The sequence below is a fragment of the Mercurialis annua genome, linkage group LG5 (assembly GCF_937616625.2).
Source record: "Mercurialis annua linkage group LG5, ddMerAnnu1.2, whole genome shotgun sequence".
Taxonomy (NCBI): Eukaryota; Viridiplantae; Streptophyta; class Magnoliopsida; order Malpighiales; family Euphorbiaceae; genus Mercurialis; species Mercurialis annua.
Genome location: NC_065574.1, coordinates 44,910,405 through 44,929,489, shown reverse-complemented (window position 1 = coordinate 44,929,489; position 19,085 = coordinate 44,910,405). Strand labels below are relative to the sequence as shown.

Genomic DNA, 19,085 nt, shown 5'->3' with positions numbered 1-19,085 from the left:
TGAGAAGAAATAAGTCAGAGAGAAAATATGATTTTGAGGTGAAAATGGAAAAGCACGTGTTATCCGTAAAAGTATTATTGCAGTTGTTTTAATTTTAAAGGTGTTGGGTAAAGTCCGTATATTTGGTAATATTTGACCTAAAATAGATACTTATCAACAAAACCCAATTTAAAATGGACTTATTTGACTTTAGAAATTACAAATTCTGAGCCTAATTAACTCAAAAAGTTAAAATGGGTTTATTTGATCCCGAAATACAAGTTTGAGAATCGGATTGACCCTTTGTTCAATTTTAAAATCTAATTGATTGAAAAAATTAAAAGTAACTAATTTAACCTCAAGAAAAAAGTTCGAGAGTCGGATTAACCTTTCTCTCATATCTATTTCCATGAAATCGATAAGAACGGCAATACAAGAGAACATGTAATTAACTGAGAGTTTGATGACTAGTTGAAAAGCAGACGAGCTAGAAGCTAGAAATCAAGCTACTCATCCTGATCTTGAATATACCATGGCAGCTGAAAACTGAGCAGAATGTCTGAAGAACCATCAACAGCAGGAGCAATATGGCAGCAAAAATTGTAAGAACCTTCCATGAAGAATACACATACTTCTTCATTAGTGTCTTTAGCTTTATCTTCCAGTGATTTTTGTAATACTCGTTAAGATCGTGGATTGTACGATCCAAATCGGACTTACCTCCGGACGGAATGGAACTTTTAATTCCGCTAAAGAGCTTTACAACCTCATTATTGTCTCCATCATGCCTCAAAATTCTCTTGTTTTTTAGTAGCTCCACATCTTCAACAGTTTGAACCATGGCTTCCATTAGTTCGATGTAACGGGCGAAATTTGGAGTCTCCGGCTTGGCAATAGTTTCATACACGAGTAAGTTTCTGATAATGACATCTGAATAAACATTCAAGTTGAGGATTGGAAGACGAAGAGCGACATCTTCCTTGACGAATCCAATGGCACTAGTTCCGCGAGTTGTGCTGCACAACTTAACCTTAACACCCGACAATTGCAGTGCTGCAGGGATCAAATGTTTCTCCTCTGATGCTTCGAACGAAAAGGAGATTCCGAGTAATGGTAAGATTTTCAGAGCTAAATCGATGATTCTTACGGGGATGGCTAAGACACCGATGTTTAGTGTCTTAATCATACTCCATAGTTGACTCCAGATGCTATTCCTTCTCGTCGAAAACGGGCTTACACTGTGTACAGTCATTATCGACCCTCCATACCAAATCATCTTGTAGAGAAGATCTAACAGATGAAAAGCCTTGTCAAAATTCTGTCCGACAAATATCCCTTGCAGTTCTATCGGGGAAATTCTTGAACAGAATTTGATGCTCATACTCGATAAAGATTCAATTTCCAATGTAGATTTGGACAGAGATAAAAGATAATCTAACACAAAGAATGGAATTTGATTCTCAATCATCACTAAATCTTTAAGGATAAGATCCAAGGTAATCTTGCTTCCGAATGCGTCCACGAACTCCAATGAATCTACGTTTTCGTATGCTTCTTTATAGATCAACTGCAGCAAGAAAAGACTGTCAATTACCATAATCCAGGACAATGTATTATCATTCATATCGAAACTCTCGTAGTAACAGAGCCGAATCTCTCCCGCTTTTCCCTTGATTTGATCAACGAGAACTTTGCATTCGGGGAAATTAAGCTGCCGACGAAACGATTCTATTTGACGAAGCTTGCACTTCTGCAACTTGTAAAGCTTAGGCAAGAAATTATGGTAAGGTCCTAAGGCTAATTTTTGTGGTGTATAAGCTTCAGCGTAAGTCGCTTTAAGCGACGAAGGCAGTTTAAAAATGGTGACAGGATTGTCAATTTCATTTCCATGACCATCCTCATTGTTGTTGAGTATGCTCTTCATCTGCTCTATCCATTTTTCTTGGTTGAAATTTGAATAAAAAATGGAATTTTCTGAGACTCTGTTTTGTATATCCATGTCGATTATGGAATCTACAGAGGCCATTTTTCTTGCTGCAAATAATTGCTGAATCTAACAACAAAATAAACTTTGAATCTTCAAAGAAATTGGAAGAGAGAACAAAGTCTAATCTTTGATATATTCAGCAAATAAAATGGGTTATTAATTTATAGCGAAAAAAACTATTAATAAATGACCAACTCAAAGAGATTTTGCTATAGTAAGTGTAAAAGTCAATGCCTAAATTATGTGGTTTTCGTTCGTGTTTTTAATTGCAGGTATTGTTGATCATCGGTCGGTTCGGTTGAAATTTTTTTGGTTTTTCGATTTTCGGTTTGAAAAATTCTCAAACCGAACCGAACCGAACTTTTAATTTGGAGGTGAAAAAATAAAACCGAACCAAATCGAAAATTTTGATTCGGTACGGTTCGGTTAAAACCAAATTTTACTATTTCTAGAGAGAGAAAGTTGGTTTTTCTTCGGTTTCGAGCGCAGGAGACGGTGATATCCGGCTTTTAGCCGGATATCATCGTCTCTTAGCTTGTTTCTTTCACTTTTTGTGATGTTTTCTCAATAAATTGCTCCATTCTTTGGAGTTTGATGTGTTTTTTGTGTGTTGATTTCGCTATACAGTTTGTTTTATGTAGATTCTTGAATCGTTCAAGCCTTATAAGCGTTTGTTCAAGTTTCAGATTCAAGTTCTTGAAGATTCAAGCTTTTGTATCGTTTGAAGTATACAAGCAATGAAACAAGAGATAAATAGAAATTCCGAAGGTACAATTGGTGTCAGGAAATTCTTCCTGGTTATTTCACACCTGAAAAATTTGTGTCTTTTAATTTATATTATTGTTTCGTTTCTTATCGTGGATCGATTATAGGGTTTCAGATTGTTTTCTTATTTTGTTGTAATCTTGATCTACGATGTATTTTGACGATTTAGATTGTAATCTTGTTTATTGCCTTAATATATTAACCTTTTTGATAAAAAAAATTAATTGAAATATTAAATAATTAAAGTCTAATAAATTTTCATATATGTTTAAATAACAATTATAAATTCATATATCAGTAATAATTAAGATATAAAGACAAAAAGCATATAAATACAAGTATATATGTATATTATTTTTAAAATATATATATATATATATTTTATATTAAATTTCGGTTAATTCAGTTTTTCGGTCGGTTCGGTTTGATTTGATTTTTTGGTTTGGTTCGGTTCTTACCCCTAATTGCAGGGATAATTCAAGGACTGAATTAGTAAAATACTATTTCAATTTCAGTATTTGAATTTTTATTTTGTAAAATTAATGTTTCAATTTTTTTTAAAATAAATCAAACATGTAAATTTAATCATTTTTCAGTTATCGTGTGCTAAAAAAATATAGGTCTCGTATTTGCTTAAACGTTTTCCAGATTAACATAAATAATTATTTGTAACATGTTTGTGTTTCATGGAATTTAAACGGAAAATCATAATAATTAATTTAAAATTTATTTTTTTAGTTATCATGTGATTGAATAATGGGATTATTTTTTAAATTCCTGTTTTGGGTAAAATATTAAAAAAATTAGAAAAAGTATTCTCTTTCAGAAAATAATATAATTTCCTACCGTAATAAGAAAAAGATAAAAAAAATACCTCACCATTTTAGTGTTTTTATTTTTTTTAACTATAACACTTATTTATATTATAATTATACCTACCTTTTATTATTATTTTACTCTAACCATATTTGACAACTGTCATTTATTTTCTTTTTCTCTCTCCTTTTCTCTTTCTTCTCCATTCCTCTTATTCTCTTTCTCTGTTTTTTTTCCGCCATTCTTTTTCTTCATTTTCTTCTTCTTCATTCCTTCTTCATTTTTGTTTTTTCTTCATCGTTATTTCATCATTCCGCTGTCGCTCCACCATCATTCCGCCGCTGCTCAGCCGTTTTTCATATTCAATTTTAGTGTTTTTTCCTTGACTCGTGGTGATATTAATACGATTTTTTTAATTTTCAGATCTAAATAAATTACTCTTGAATTTTCTCAATTTTAGATCTAAAAATCTGCATTAAAAACGTTTTTATACACAAAAAATGAATTTCTGAAAGAAAACTGCTTCTGATTATCATATGAGTATCATCACTGCATTATCATGTAAGTATCATAACGCTGCAAAAAAAATCAATTTTTTTATTAAAAAACAGCGTCTGATTATCATGTTATTATCATGTTGCATAACATTAATTATATGATTTATGATAAGGTTATGATAATACAAATGTACGATAATGATAATAGTATAATAATGTTTTTATGATAATATAATGATAAGCTTATAACACTATGATAATATGATACTTACATGATTTTTTTTACAGAAATAGTGTCATATGATAATGTTTTATCTTATGATAACGAGATGATAATATTTTATCATATGATAACGAGATGATAATATTTATGGTACATATATGATAATATCTGTGATAATGTATGATAAAATAGTGTCTGATTATCATGTCGTTATCATAACACTGGAGTATGATAATTAGATGATAATGAATTATGATAAGGTTATGATAATTGGATGATAACATACGTGAAAATAGAATTACAAAAAGATTCATGACACCAGTATGATAATCAGATGATAATAAAATAATAAAATTATGATAATAGTATGATAATATGATACATGTATGTAAAAATATTACAGAAAAATTATGATAATAAGATGATAATGTAAAGATAATATGATACATGTATGAAAAAAATAATTACAAAAAAATTAGGGTTAATTCCTAAAAAAATCACGAACTTTACACGAATTTTCATTTTAATCATGAACTTTAAAAGTTGTCATTTAAAGGCACGAACTTTCATTTTGTTTCAAATCTATCGCCAAAGTAAAATCCGGTGTATTTTATCTAACCAAAAATTCCTAATCCTATATACTCTAACTAAAAGATAATAAGATTTGATGTCGATTTATAATTCGAATTTTTCATTGATGGTTTATTGAGGAATTTAGTCAACGAAAATACACTGAAATGATAGATTTGAAACAAAATGAAAGTTCGTGCTTTTAAATGGCAACTTTTAAAGGTCATGATTAAAATGAAACTTCGTGTAAAGTTCGTGATTTTTTTAGAAATTAACCCAAAAAATTATGATAACGAGATGATAATGTGAAGATAATAGTATGATGATATGATACATGTATGAAAAAAACAATTACACTAAAATTATGATAATAAGGTGATAAAGTGAAGATAATAGTATGATAATATGACCTTATTATACTTCATTATCATACTATTTTCTTCACATTATCATCTTGTTATCATAATTTTTATGTAATTATTTTTATATAGGTATCATATTATCATACTGTTATCATAATTTTATTATTATGTCGTTGTCATAACATTATTATCTAGATACAATAATACATTATCATCTCGGTATCATATGATTATATTATGATAACGAGATGATAATACAGTGATAACAATATGATAATCAATTTTTTCGTAGAAAATCTTTCTTTATACAGTATTATGATAACAACATAATAACACAGTGATACTCATATGATAATCAGAGACTGTTTTTTTTTTTTAATATAAAAAATCATTTTTTTCTGCAGTGTTATGATAAGGCCTAATTACTTAAAAACCACCCAACTTGTAACTTTTTTTCATTTATACCATGACCTAGGAAAATTTTCAATTGCACCCTATTTTTGAGTTTTATGTTTCATCTCTACCCTAATGAGTTGAATTGACCTATTTTCTTTTGAAAAAAAGTTTAAATTATTAACCTATACTCTAATAAAACGTTAATGTTAATCATGTATGTATCTTGTTTTTAATATTTTCATCTTTAAATTAATTAAATTATCAAAATTTTTACTTTTGGGGTACAAACGAAACATAAAAATCAAAAATAGGGTACAATCAAAAATTTTCCTAGGTCATGGTAGAAATGAAAAAAAGTTACAAGGTGAGTGGTTTTTAAGTAATTATGCCTTATGATAATCATATGATAATCAGATACTGTTTTTTTGCAGAAAATCGTTTTTTTCATCATAACATCGTTTTTCATGCAGATTTTTAGATCTAAAATTGAGAAACAAATCAAAAGTAATTTATTTAGATCTGAATGTTATAAAAATCACAATAATCACCATGAATTAAAGTAAAGTTTGCTAAAATAAAATATGAAAGAACAATGCAGCGACGGTGGAGCGATGAAAAAACGGCGGCAGAGCGATGAAGGAATGAAGAAGAAAGAAAGAAAATGGAGAAGAAAAGAAGAAATAAAGAAGAAGAAGAAAATTGACGAAGAAAAAAGAAAACAGAGAAGAAGAAGAGAGAGGAGAGAGGAGAGAGGAGAGAGTGTGTAAGAGAGAGATATATAAAAATATGATAGCTGTAACATGATAAGAGAAAATATGATTAGCGTAAAAAATTAAAGAAAAGTGGGTATAATTATAATATAAACATGCTTTAGAGTAAAAAAATAAAAGCATTAAAATGATGAGGTATTTTCTCTATCTTTTTCTTATTGAAGTAGGAAATCAAATTATTTTAAAAAATAGAGCATTATCCTAATCTTCTCTAAAATATTTACACCATTTTGGCCCATTTTTTCCTCTTATCCTACACTACCTAATAAATTAACTTATTTACCAAAAATACCCACTATATAAAGAAGCCTTATCTCATTTTAAGTTAAACTTTTACATAGCCACCTTTTTTTTCTCTCTCTTCTTCTCTGTTCTTTTCTTCTTCTTTTTCTTTTGATTTTCAGTTTATCTCCTCCGATTACTTTTCCGTTCGTCTTTCCGGTCGCGCTTCCGTTCGTCTACTTCCGATGGATTTCTCGTTGTTTACGGTCGTTTTTCCGTTCGTGTTTTCCGTTCGCGCTAGTCCGCTCGTCTTTTCCGTTCGCGCTATGGATTTCTCGACTCGTTTTTAGATTTGTGTAATTTGTGTAATTTTTTTAATGATTTAAATATTTTGTTAAATAAATTATTGTAGATTTATAATATTTTGTTTATAAAATTGTTCTATTATTCATATAATTATTTATTTTATCTTCTCTTATTCATAGATTTATTTATTACTACTGATTTTGTAAAGAAAATAATGATTTATGGTGCATTTGTAATAATTTTATAATATTTTTATGTTTTAGTGTATTTTTGTGTATTAATGGTGTATTTCTCCCGTTTTTTAGTATATTTATGGTGCATTTACAGTGTTTATAGTGTATTTGCAGTATTTATGGTGTATTTGCAGTGTTTATGGTGTATTTGCAGTGTTTCATGGTTAAACCACAAAAAATACTACAAAATGTCATAAATACACTATTTATACACTATTTATACACTAATTTTACACTATATAAACACCATAAAAACACTATATATACACTATTTTTACACTATAAAAAATAAAATAAAAAATTTCAGAAAAAAATCTATTAAAAATAAAAATTAACACTATATATACACTAATCTTACACTATATAAAAAAATTGCCGATCGGTTCGGTCGGTTGAACTAAAAAAATCGAAAACCAAAATTGAAAACCGGGAAAGGTATTTATGAAATTAAAAAAAAAAGGTATTTTTCGTAAATGAAAAAAGTCAGAAAAGAAAAGTCAAAACTTGCAATGTAAAGTTGTAAATAAAATGCCAAAACATGTATTTTGGGAAATTACCACTTGAATAATAGTTAAAGGCCTCCATTAGATACTTCTAGGGGTGTAAATGAACCGAGCCGAGCCGAGCTTTGGAGTGTTCATGTTCGGGTCGTTTAGCGAACAAGGTGTTCATGTTCGGTTCATGTTCAGTCGAGCTTTGAACAGAGTGTTCATGTTCGGTTCGTTTAAATTTTATAGTGTTCATGTTCGGTTCGTGTTCAGCTCGTGTTTGTTCGTTTAGCCGCTAAACGAACAAGTTCGCGAACGAGCTCATGAACTAGCTCGATAAGTACTTAACGAGCTCGTTCACGAACAAGCTCGCGAACGAACTCGATAAGTACTAAACGAGCTCGTTCGTGAGCCCGCTCGTTTAGCGGATAAACGAACGAACACGAACTTTTAAACGAACAAACACAAATATGAGCTGAATAAATTAAAAACAATCTAATCGAACTCGTTCACGAATATGAGCTGAATAAATTAGAAACATAATTATACAAATTAATCTAAATATGAATTAGTTCGCGAACACCTAATCGAGTTTCTAAACGAGCTTGTTCGTGAACTAGATACGAGCTCGTTCACGAACTTGTTTACTAACTCTTAATCGAGCTCGTTCACGAGCTTGTTCATGAACTCTTATCCGAACTGTTCGCGAACATAAATGAGCCGAACACCACTATGTTCATGTTCGGCTCGTTTATCTAAACGAACATAAAATCAGGTTCAAGCTCGGTTCGTTTAGAATACGAACGAACATGAACCGAGCTCTTATCGAGCCGAACACCGAGCTGCTCGCGAACGGCTCGGTTCATTTACACCCCTAGATACTTCATTCTTTCCATAAAAATAGACAAAATAGAGTATGCACATGAATTAAAAAAATAATAGTTAAAGTATATATATTTCATTAACTTCCAATAATAACTTTAATTTAATTATTTAAATATATTAAATATTATTAATTTATATTATGATAAAGGTAATTATTGTGAATTGTAATTAAATTTTAAAAAGATAAATTTATTATTAATTTTTTATTGTCTGAACTGATAATTGATGGAATAAGCATAAATGAGATAGTCAAATACCAAAAGGGAATCCCACATTGAAAAAAAAGAGACATATACGCTGGAAACAATATAAATAGGACATGAGTCCATGTGCCCAGTGGTACAACAAATCCTAACCAACATACACTCTCCTTATCAAACAACCAACTGACTAGAGTTTTGGAGCGGTTACGGGGTCTTGAGACCTGCCGTAACCGATCCTCTTCCTATTGTCCGCCTTGCAGGGCCTAAGACGCACGTCCAACATCCGGATCCATCATTTGACTCCGTTTCTGGGAACTCAACTCCCAGAAAAAATTCTTTCTAATCGGATCTTGAGATAACAGATGTCTATAGAGGAAAGTCCACGAACGCCCATAGCACCAAGAGCAACAGGAAGATCCGGCATCCTCTTCCAAGGATTCGGCAATCTAACGCCCAACCCCGGAGATGGATCGGACCAGACCTTCCAAGAAGCCATGGACTAGACAATGGACAGTGCAATGAGGCGCTTCCGAGAAGATGTTGCTACTGTGATTAAGAAAGCAACAAAGACCATTCTGTCCCAGACGCCAAGCGGTAAAAGTCAAAACACAACTGGAGGACGAGCGGGAGATGGAGGGAAAACACCCCGCATAGTTGACAACCTCGAAGGAAAAAAACCAGAGGTACTCATAGGGGAAGACGAGAAAAAGGAGGCAGTGGACCCAACCGACAAGAGGCATTCGGAGGTAGGAATGGGTGTGGATCTGGTGGAAATACAAAGGCTAATAGTAGAAGCGATGCATAATGCAACTGAAGAAAAGTCAAGAGAGTACGACCAAACAAACAGCATGACCAGTGGAAAGTCTCCTTAGCCACAAGCATGCTATAAGAGAAATGGCAAGAAAGGCTCATGATACCCAACTTTGATAACTTTGATTGAGCTTGCTGCCCCAGAAAGTCATGTCACGAAATTCTACAACAAGATGATCTTCCTAGAAGATACCGACACAATACTCTGCAAAACATTTCCAACCAAGCTCTGCGACACAGCACAACGATGGTACAACGAGTTTGAGGCCGAATCAATTGCGACATGGAGAAAGCTAAATTAGGAGTTTGTGATAAGGTTCTTCATGAACATTCAACCAAAATGAAGTTCGGAGGAACTCTACTGATGCCGACAAGGAGGAGGGGAGACACTTAGAGCATACATTGAAAGATTCAACAATGAAGCAATAAAGATCGAGGACCTGATTAACGACACAGTGGTACAAGCCTTGAACAAAGGCACACAGATGGGAGTACTGGGAGACAAGCTGAGCTCGAAAAAGTCCAAAACTTATCAAGAAGTAATGGCGGTGGCTCAAAAATGCATAAACATGGACGACGAACGACACAATAAAGAAGGAATAAAGCAAAGGAGACACCTCGCAAAGACATTCGTCCTAGTCCCAAAAAGACTATAGTGCAAATCATCGGAGCATCGCCAGGTACACGCTGTATGAAGACGCCAATCATTGGAGGAATGATAACAGGTACCTCAAAGATTACAGGTCCAGCAGATACAACGAGAGGAGCGAGATGTTCACCCCATTGAATACAACAAGCACAAACGTGCTAATGTGGGTCAAGGAGAGCCGAATGCCAATGACTTGGACCAGGAAGATGATCCACAGAACAAGAACAAGAGACAAAAACTGATACTAGTGATGTTACGATTTAAAGAAAGAAATAGATAGGCTGATAGAGTCCGGGGCACTAAGGAAGTTCACGAGCCACAAGGAAGAAAAAGAGCATAAAAAAGAAGAAACTATCAAGGAGGAAAAGAGAGAAGAAGACAGAGGAAGGAAGAAGGAAATTGCTGGAGTTATCAACGTCATCATAGGAGGAAAAAGCATAAAGGCAGGGAGAAAAAGACTGATGGCCGAAATATTACAAGTGACAGAGCAAGCAAGATGAGAGCCGAATACAATGAAGATAGTCACTTTCTCTATAGAGGATGGGACACATGTGAAGGGACCATACAATAATGCCTTGGTAGTACAAGCAATCATCAACAACTTCCTAGGCTTTAAGCTACTGGTAGACGAAGGAAGCGCAGTGAACCTAATGACTTAGGAGGCATACATAGGAATAGGAGGCGAGCTGGGGAAGCTCAAACAATGCTCGGTACCTATAGTAGGACTTGAAGGAGAGCCCATTCAACCCAAAGGTCTGGCAGAGCTGAGAATAGAGTTCGGAAGAGGAGGGAAGGAGATAAAAGAAATCAAAATTGTATTATCCATCGTAAACATGCCGCTAGCTTACAATGGAATACTAAAAAGACTGTTTTATACGGTTCGGAAGCAATTACAAGCATCCGCTACCTGTGATGAAAACTCCAATTACAAAGGGGATGGGATCATCAGCGTCAAAGGAGATCGGGAGGTTGCATCAAGATGCTACACAGTTGCAATAGAAGAGTAAAGCGGCTCTGAAGGAGGTGAGAGTCAAAGACCAAAGGTCAAAGAGTTCACTTTAGCCTTCATTTTTGTATTAACATTTTCCATGTCAATTTTAATACAATCAAAGTGTCAAGAACTAAACTAGCAAAACACAACAAAAGGCCAACATTAGGTGGAAGTCGCAAGCAAACCTACTCAAACAAGCAACAAAAAAGATACTTATCTCCTAAGACAATAACCAAACAAAAACGAGATACATATCTCGTAAGGCATCAGCCAAATAAAAGAGATACATATCTTTTAAAACAACGACCAAACAAAAGAGATACATATCTCTTAAGGCAACATCCAAACAAAAGAGATACATATCTCTTAAGGCAACGACCAATCAAAAGAGATACATACCTCTTAAGGCAACTGTCAAACAAAAGAGAAACATATCTCATAAGGCAACAACCAAACAAAAAGAGATACATATCTCTTTAGACAATGGCCAAATAAAAGAAATGCATATCTCATAAGGCAACAGTCAAACATAATAGATACAAATGTCACAAGGTAACGGAAAACATAAAAGAAACGCACTCCATAAGGCAACGACCAGACAAAAGAAAGACACAAGGAAAAAGCTAAGCCAAAAATGTATACAAGAGAAAGGCAAGCAAAAAAGAAATAAAAAACAATGTTAAAAAAATGGGGTGATGTCATTACAAAATATGTGCGCAGCACATACGGAGGAGACACTCCATAAGAAAATAACAATACATAAAAAAAACTAAATCAAAACTTCATTAAACATCGCAACCGGAAGAAGGTAATAAACAAGTCACCATAGGAGAAGAAATAAACGGGGAAACAACATACATCATCAAGGTCAAAACGCGACGATGAATAGAAGAAAGAGCAAGAGAAGCAGAGCAATTCCCGGCCAATGCAGAGATCGACGGAGCGCCACCAGAAGAAAGAGAATCAGAAACCAAAGGACCAACTGCAGACTTCTGAGCAGACAGGGTGGAAAGGCACTGGCTTCTAAAACGAGCCACGTCGACATACAAAAAGAAAAGACTTGCCAACGGATAATCCTTCAAAATGGCCGATCTAATAGACCGACGGTGATGTTGGAAGATAAGAGGAACCACCTCAGTAGCCTAATCCAGCTGAATCTCTAGAGTCTGGTAGTGCAACTCTAAATGCTCACGCTCAGCCACCGCCTCCACCCGGTCCAAACAAACATTGTTCAACGCGGTCTATAACACCTTAACCTATTTTCCTTGCTGATCAAGCTGTTTCTCCAAAGACCACGGTCTTCTCACGAAGATCAACCATCAAAGACTCATTCAAATCCTTCAAAGAGTCGATTTCCGCCGCCTGACGGCGACTCAAGTCCCGAACCTTCTTTAAAATAACGAACATTTGGTCAAACTGGGAAATCAAGTCAAACCAGGGGTTCACATAAGCGGACAGACGAGTCCGGTCATCCTCCAACTGTCGCACGCCATCCAATAGTTGAAGAGCGCTAGCATAAAAGAGATGGAGCACCTCCCGTGATGGGAACCTACGCAGAAACCGATAGAGGGCATTAGCTCTAAAGATATGCAGCCAATGCATTGCGAATGTGGTTGGAATCCAAAAGAGAATCTTTGGGAAGAATGAAACAATCCCGATCCACAACTCCGCCTTTGGGAATGAAAGTAGAACGAGGAACATCCCGGTGCAGATGAGGAGTCGGGTCAGAGGAGGAGCTAGGAGGACCGGAGGTGGGACACTTCTTTGTTCCCTCCGAAAAAACCGAGGGAAGAGAAGCAGACGATGCAGGAACCGAAGATGATACTACCACAACTGATACAAAATTAGTAGCAACAGATGATATGGCCCTAAGCGAAGAATAGCAGGCATAACAGTAGGAAGAGAGGCAAAAAAGACAGTAGCTGTAGGGCAAGGAAGACCACCGGACGTTGAGAAGGGACCATCCTCGTTATCAGACAAGAGGGATATGAAGGAGGTAGACGTCCGTTCAAACAAAGGAAGATTGGGCACGACACAGACCTCATCATCACTCAACATACCCGCATACCCGTATCATCAAAGATGTTCTTTGCCATTTTTGCAAAAAGAAACTGAAAATGGCAACAGAAGATGAAAGAGAGCAACAAAAATTGAAGACAAAATTCCGAAAGAAGTAAAATAAGAAACGAAATATGATAGATTTATTTATAATCTTTCTCTAGAAGGTAAAAAAGAGAAAACAAAAGGGAAAAAGAGACAAAAGGAGATGTAATAAAGAGCAATAAAGTAACTGCAACTACTGCTAACACTAGTAACGTGGAGGCATAATCAACCCAACCGTCTATGATGTGCGAAAAAAGTGGAGAATTTATAAAGACATGACAACGGTAACACATTACTCAAAGACGCTATGAATACAAGAAGAGAAAAGTAAAAAAATGCATATATAAAGAGAAAGAGAAGAAGGGGGGGGGGGGGCGAAGAAAAGAGTCATCCCGAGCACTTTGTAGCTTGCTTGGATTTGGTTAAACTAAACCCAGAAAACCAAAACAAGTTACAAGAAGCATGTGAATAAACCTGAGACAAAAATAAAAACGCGGAGAGGAGGGTCGTTTTGGCCACTTTGGTAGCTTGTTTTGGTCCAGTTCACACAGAAAGACAGAACCAAAACACGCTACAAAATGGATGAAACGAATCACAAAAGACGGGCAAATTTTTGAAAAGCAGAAGATCGTGAGGCACAAACGGACGAGACAACACCAAACAAACAGGGACGAAAAATGATTCCAAGATGCGCAATCAAACGAGACAGCACCAAACAAAAGAGGAACGACAAAGAAATAGAGATATGGTAAAAAGAAAAACGAGAAACTACGAAAACTGAGAAATTACAATGAATAAAGTAAGGCATAAATACCTAGTCACCGCAAAACTAAAGGGGGGGATTAATGATGGAATAAGCATAAAATGATATAGTAAAATACCACAAGGGAATCCCGCATCGACCAAGAGAGGATAGATACGCTGGAAATACTATAAATATGGTACAAGTCCATGCGCCAGAGGTACGACAAATACTATCCAATATACACTCTCCTTTTCAAACAACCAACTGACTAGAGTTTCGGAGCGGTTATGGGAACCTGAGACCCGCCGTAACCGATTCTCTTTCTATTGTCCGCCTTGCAGAGCTTAAGATGCACGTCTAACATCTGAATCCATTAATAATTAATGATGAATTATTGAATATAACATAAATGGTTAAATTAATGAAGGTTAATATTGGTAATATTCAAATTAATATAGTAACTTTGCCAATATTTGAACGCCTAAAATAGTCATTTTGCCTATTATTGTAGGATAGAGGGAGTACAATTTTTAAAAATGAACTTTTAAAATTAAAATCCAGACACTAAACTGACAGATACATAAAAGTTTAGACATCACTAATATTGTTTAAAAAAAAACACAAAGAAATACAAACTACTGAATTTGATAGAAACAAAACGCAACGATCGTGACAGCTTGTTTTTTTTACATAAAAAATCTTCTATTGATATCATGCAGCTATAAACTTAAGAATTCAAATATGAAATCAATTCTAATAATGCTAATAAAATAAAAATGTTGGAGCAATTTTTTGCATATCATTATTCATATGTCGCCTTATAAAATAAAAATAAAAATTCACTAAGTGCACTATAATTATATGAATTAAACATATCCTTTATAAGAAAAAGATAAATTGATATTTAATTATTAGCGGTCCCGAACCTGACGCACATTTTGGGTGGTTCCATACTGGTTCAGAACCGGACAGATACGGTTTACGATTCCGGTTTTGACAGTTCAAAAAAATTAAAAAAATTAAAAAATAAATTTAAATATTTTAAATCAAGTTAAATTTGACTTAATACAAATGATTAATTATACATAAAATTAAAAAATCCATTTAATTTAAATTGATATTTAATTATTTAAATATAGTTGATAAAGTCATATATTGCTATGAAATAAAATAAAATAAATAGTATTTAGAAGGAATAAATAAATAAAATATACTAAAATTAAATAAACAATATTTATATTATAGTAGTATATATTATAAATAGATATAGCATGATACTATTAGTTATATGTATACATATATAATACTCCTTCCGTCTCAATAGAATTGTCCACTTTACCTTTATCACACAGTTTAAGAAAAACAATTATTATTTATAGGTTTTATTAAATTTTGTTTATTTTTCTTGTCATATCCCTATTTAATTTAGGCCCACCTTGCAATTTACTCATTAGTGTATTTTAAATAGGGGTTGTATAGGAAAATTGAGTGTGAAAATTAGTTAATTTTTGAAAGTGGACAAGAGTTTGGGACAAAAAATTTTTTAAAGTGGACAACCTATTGGGACGGAGGGGTATATAATTTAAAGTATATATTTTAGGAAATATATGGTTCAGAACCGGGACCACCGGTTTGCAACTGGAACCGCCAAGAAATGTTGAACCAGCCCGAATCCGGCCTGTTTCCAGTTCCTGACCGGTTTAGACACGGTTTAGGGTTTAATTAACCTATTCTAGGTCGGTTCACAGTTCAATCCGGCCAATAGTCACCTCTACCTAAGTCATTCAATCTTTATTGTTGAAAGATCTTAATATATCTTCAATTCATCTATATAATTCACATATCTTCTAGCTCAAGCAATCAAATTTTGAAGTATGTTTGATTGCAGCTAATGAGCAACTCAATATAGTTCTTTTCTTCTAAATATCAGGAACTCATCTTATAGTAAACATGAATTGATGACATGGATTAGTGACCTTGATACGTTATGCAGCATTATAAAAATTGTGATAGTGATGTGGCATAATAATCTAAAATGTGTTGTTTGTTAAGCATAAATTCTTTGTAACTACTCAGATTCCTTTTTTGTTTTCAGAAATAACCTATTCTCGTTGAGCTATAAAAGAATCGGTTGGTCAGCTTCTTTTATAATTACACTTTTCATAATCAATAAAGATTTCTTCATTTCTCATCATGGTATTAGAGCAAGTATAACTTTAGAGACTGAAATACTTCCAAGGAAAGACAATTTCCTTTGCTTTTGCATAATGATATACATCACAAGGTTCTTTTATTGAATATGCAATGGAAGAATCAATCCTCGTCATAGACTTTAAGGCATCATTAAATAAAGGGTTAATTACATATAAAATCACCACCTTTACACGGCCTTTATAATGTGTCAATTCAGGGCATCACCTTTCCTTTCTTTTCAAAAACAACATGGGCACGTTTTTAGATAAAATTTTGCTGACTTGGACACCCGATAGGAGTGCCACGTGTCATTCCACGTCAACAAAATGCCACTAAAAATGTGGCCATGTTGTTTTTGAAAAGAAATGAAAGGTGGTGCCCTGAATTGTCACGTTTTAAAGGTCGTGTTATTTTTGCAATTTCGTGAAAAGGTGGTGATTTTATATGTAATTAACCCTTAAATAAATGGCCAAATCTGTAATGCCAAACATTATTAGAGTTATTAGAAGAAAAAAAATCATTTAGTCTTATTGAACTGTTTTGCAGTTTTGAAGGTTGCTCCTATATCAATTTATACAATCTTTCACTCTTCTTAGCTAGCCCAGTCCTCCTCCAAGAAGAAAGATCCTGAATAAATTAGGAGTCATGATGAACAATTAAGCAAGTTTGCCTATTATCAATCAGCTTACTTACTGAGATAAGATTGAAGACAAACATAAGAACATACAACACATGCTAAAGGATCGGACCAGGAGATAATTGAACAAATATATGTGTTAAAGGGATAAGATCTCCATTATACAGTTTGGCATTTAGTTTTAAATTATTAAAGTAATCAAAATTGCATAGTATATGGTCTGTAGCACTAGTATCAAGTACCCAAACTTTTTTATAAGTTTTTAACGTATTAAGACAAGAAAAAAAAATAGTTTGACTATCTAGTTGAGGCTTGAAGCTAGATATCAAGGATTTGACATGTGAATTGTTTGGCAGGTTCATTCTTAAACTTTGTGGCTGAAACTGTGCCATAAGTTTTTGATATTGATCTTGAGTGAAAATAAAAATTGTACCTATAGAAGCTACAGAACCTGCATTTCCATTATCAACCATCATTGAATTTTCTTGCATATGATTTTTTTTGTAATCAGTATAACCAGTATTTATAGGATTTACTGCTTATGCATTTGAATTACACTTTTATTTCTTTATAGTTCACTTGATGAGATTGAGAATTTACTCCTTTACACTTTTTTTGGTGTCCTGATGGATATCCATGCTTCTTGTAACATATATGCACCATGTGACAGCTATATCCACAATAAGAGCATAATTTCTGCTTATTGGACTAATGATTACCATAGTTGTTAAAGTTCGGTTTGTTAAAACCTCCTTTGTAGAAAGGTGTGTCTTTTCTTCTAACATAATTTACATTTAATTCATAATTTGAAGATTGATCATCAAAATAACAAATATCAGTCTTATATTGATTCTAAAAGTTACCTCTTGTTGTAGAAGCATTGGCACCTACACCAGCTGGATATCAACGATATATTTCTACATGGAGATATATAAGAAGAAGTTTATATGATTGTGCCGCTTGGATTTATTGTTCATGATTCACATAAAGTATGCAAATTGCAGAAATCTCTCTATGACTTTAAGAAAGCTAGAAAGCAAGAATGCTAATTATCTACAACTCTTATTGCTCAAGGCTATAAAGCTTCAGCAACATATCCTTTGTTGTTAATTAAAGCTTCAGGTTCTACTTTAACATCATTATTAGTTTATGTTTATGATTTGATTGTAGCAGAAGATTATTTGAAAATCTCAAGGCCTTTCTTAATGCAACTTTTAGCATTAAAGATTTTAGACAGTTCAAGTATTTCCTTGGTCTGGAAGTAGTTGTTGGCCTTTAACCAATTCAATATCTTCGTAATTTTGATAATGACAATCAATAAGAAGTGTTTTAATCCTTTTATTAAGTGTGCAGGGACATTATGGAACACTTGAAATGGTTATAGCAGGCCTCTAGTAAAAAGTCATGTTTTGAAATTTAAGAGTTCTAGCAAAAGTTTGCAGGTTTGAACCTTTAATTTCGTGGGGGTGAATAAGTTTGCGGGCGTGAACTTTTCAAGACTAAAGGATGTTTGCGGGCGTGAACTTTTCAAGACTAAAGGATGACTAAGATTCCTCGTGAGTAAGTGTCTTTATGGTGGGAGAAAACTAATTCGTGGGTGCAAAGCATGGATGACTAGAAGATAAGTGCAATATGACCCTTAGGTCACACAAAAAGAGTGTTTTGAGGACTATAAATATCATATCTTTATATAAACATGAAGATGATCAACTTACGCATTTAAACCCTTAAAGCAAACTTCAACTACTTGTATGAAAAATCTTTCAATACTAGTTGGTTATGAGTCAGCCTTTGAAACTCAAATTGTTGTTGTTTGTTGGTTTTTAGTTTTTGCTTTGTGAAAACTAGGGTTGTAGTTTGTGTCTAGTTTTGCCTTTGTGAAAAACAAGGTTGTGTTGGTTTGTTAGTTTTTCCCTTTGTCAAAAACTAAGCATTTATATTAGTTTGCGTTTAGCTTTGAAAAATCTAAGCAGTGAGTGAACTTGTCAAAACTCCAAGTTTAGCAGAAACCTCTTGTTGGAGGAAAGTGGTTATTGGTGAGAGTTTACACTGAACCACTATAAATCGTTGTCTCGTACTATTCTATTTTTCTCTTAAACATAGTTAGTAATCGTTATAATCCGTAAAAGTTTTTATTAACAACTATTTAACCCCTCTTCTAGTTGCTCTTTGTTTCAAAGTAGAAAGGTCTCAAAAATACGTTCTTTATGCCAAAGAAAGTATCCGCTGGATTTACTTTCAGAAATGGGTTTTTT

At 33.6% G+C, this 19,085-nt stretch overlaps 1 protein-coding gene across 1 annotated transcript; it reads right to left on the bottom strand.

Moving 5' to 3' along the window:
• Positions 1–337: 337 nt before the first annotated feature.
• On the bottom strand, positions 338–2,079 carry LOC126682406 (putative UPF0481 protein At3g02645). The gene has a single exon (XM_050378072.1). It carries the CDS (start codon positions 2,003–2,005, stop codon positions 467–469), a length of 1,539 nt encoding a protein of 512 aa, XP_050234029.1. The 5' UTR covers positions 2,006–2,079; the 3' UTR covers positions 338–466.
• Positions 2,080–19,085: the final 17,006 nt, after the last annotated feature.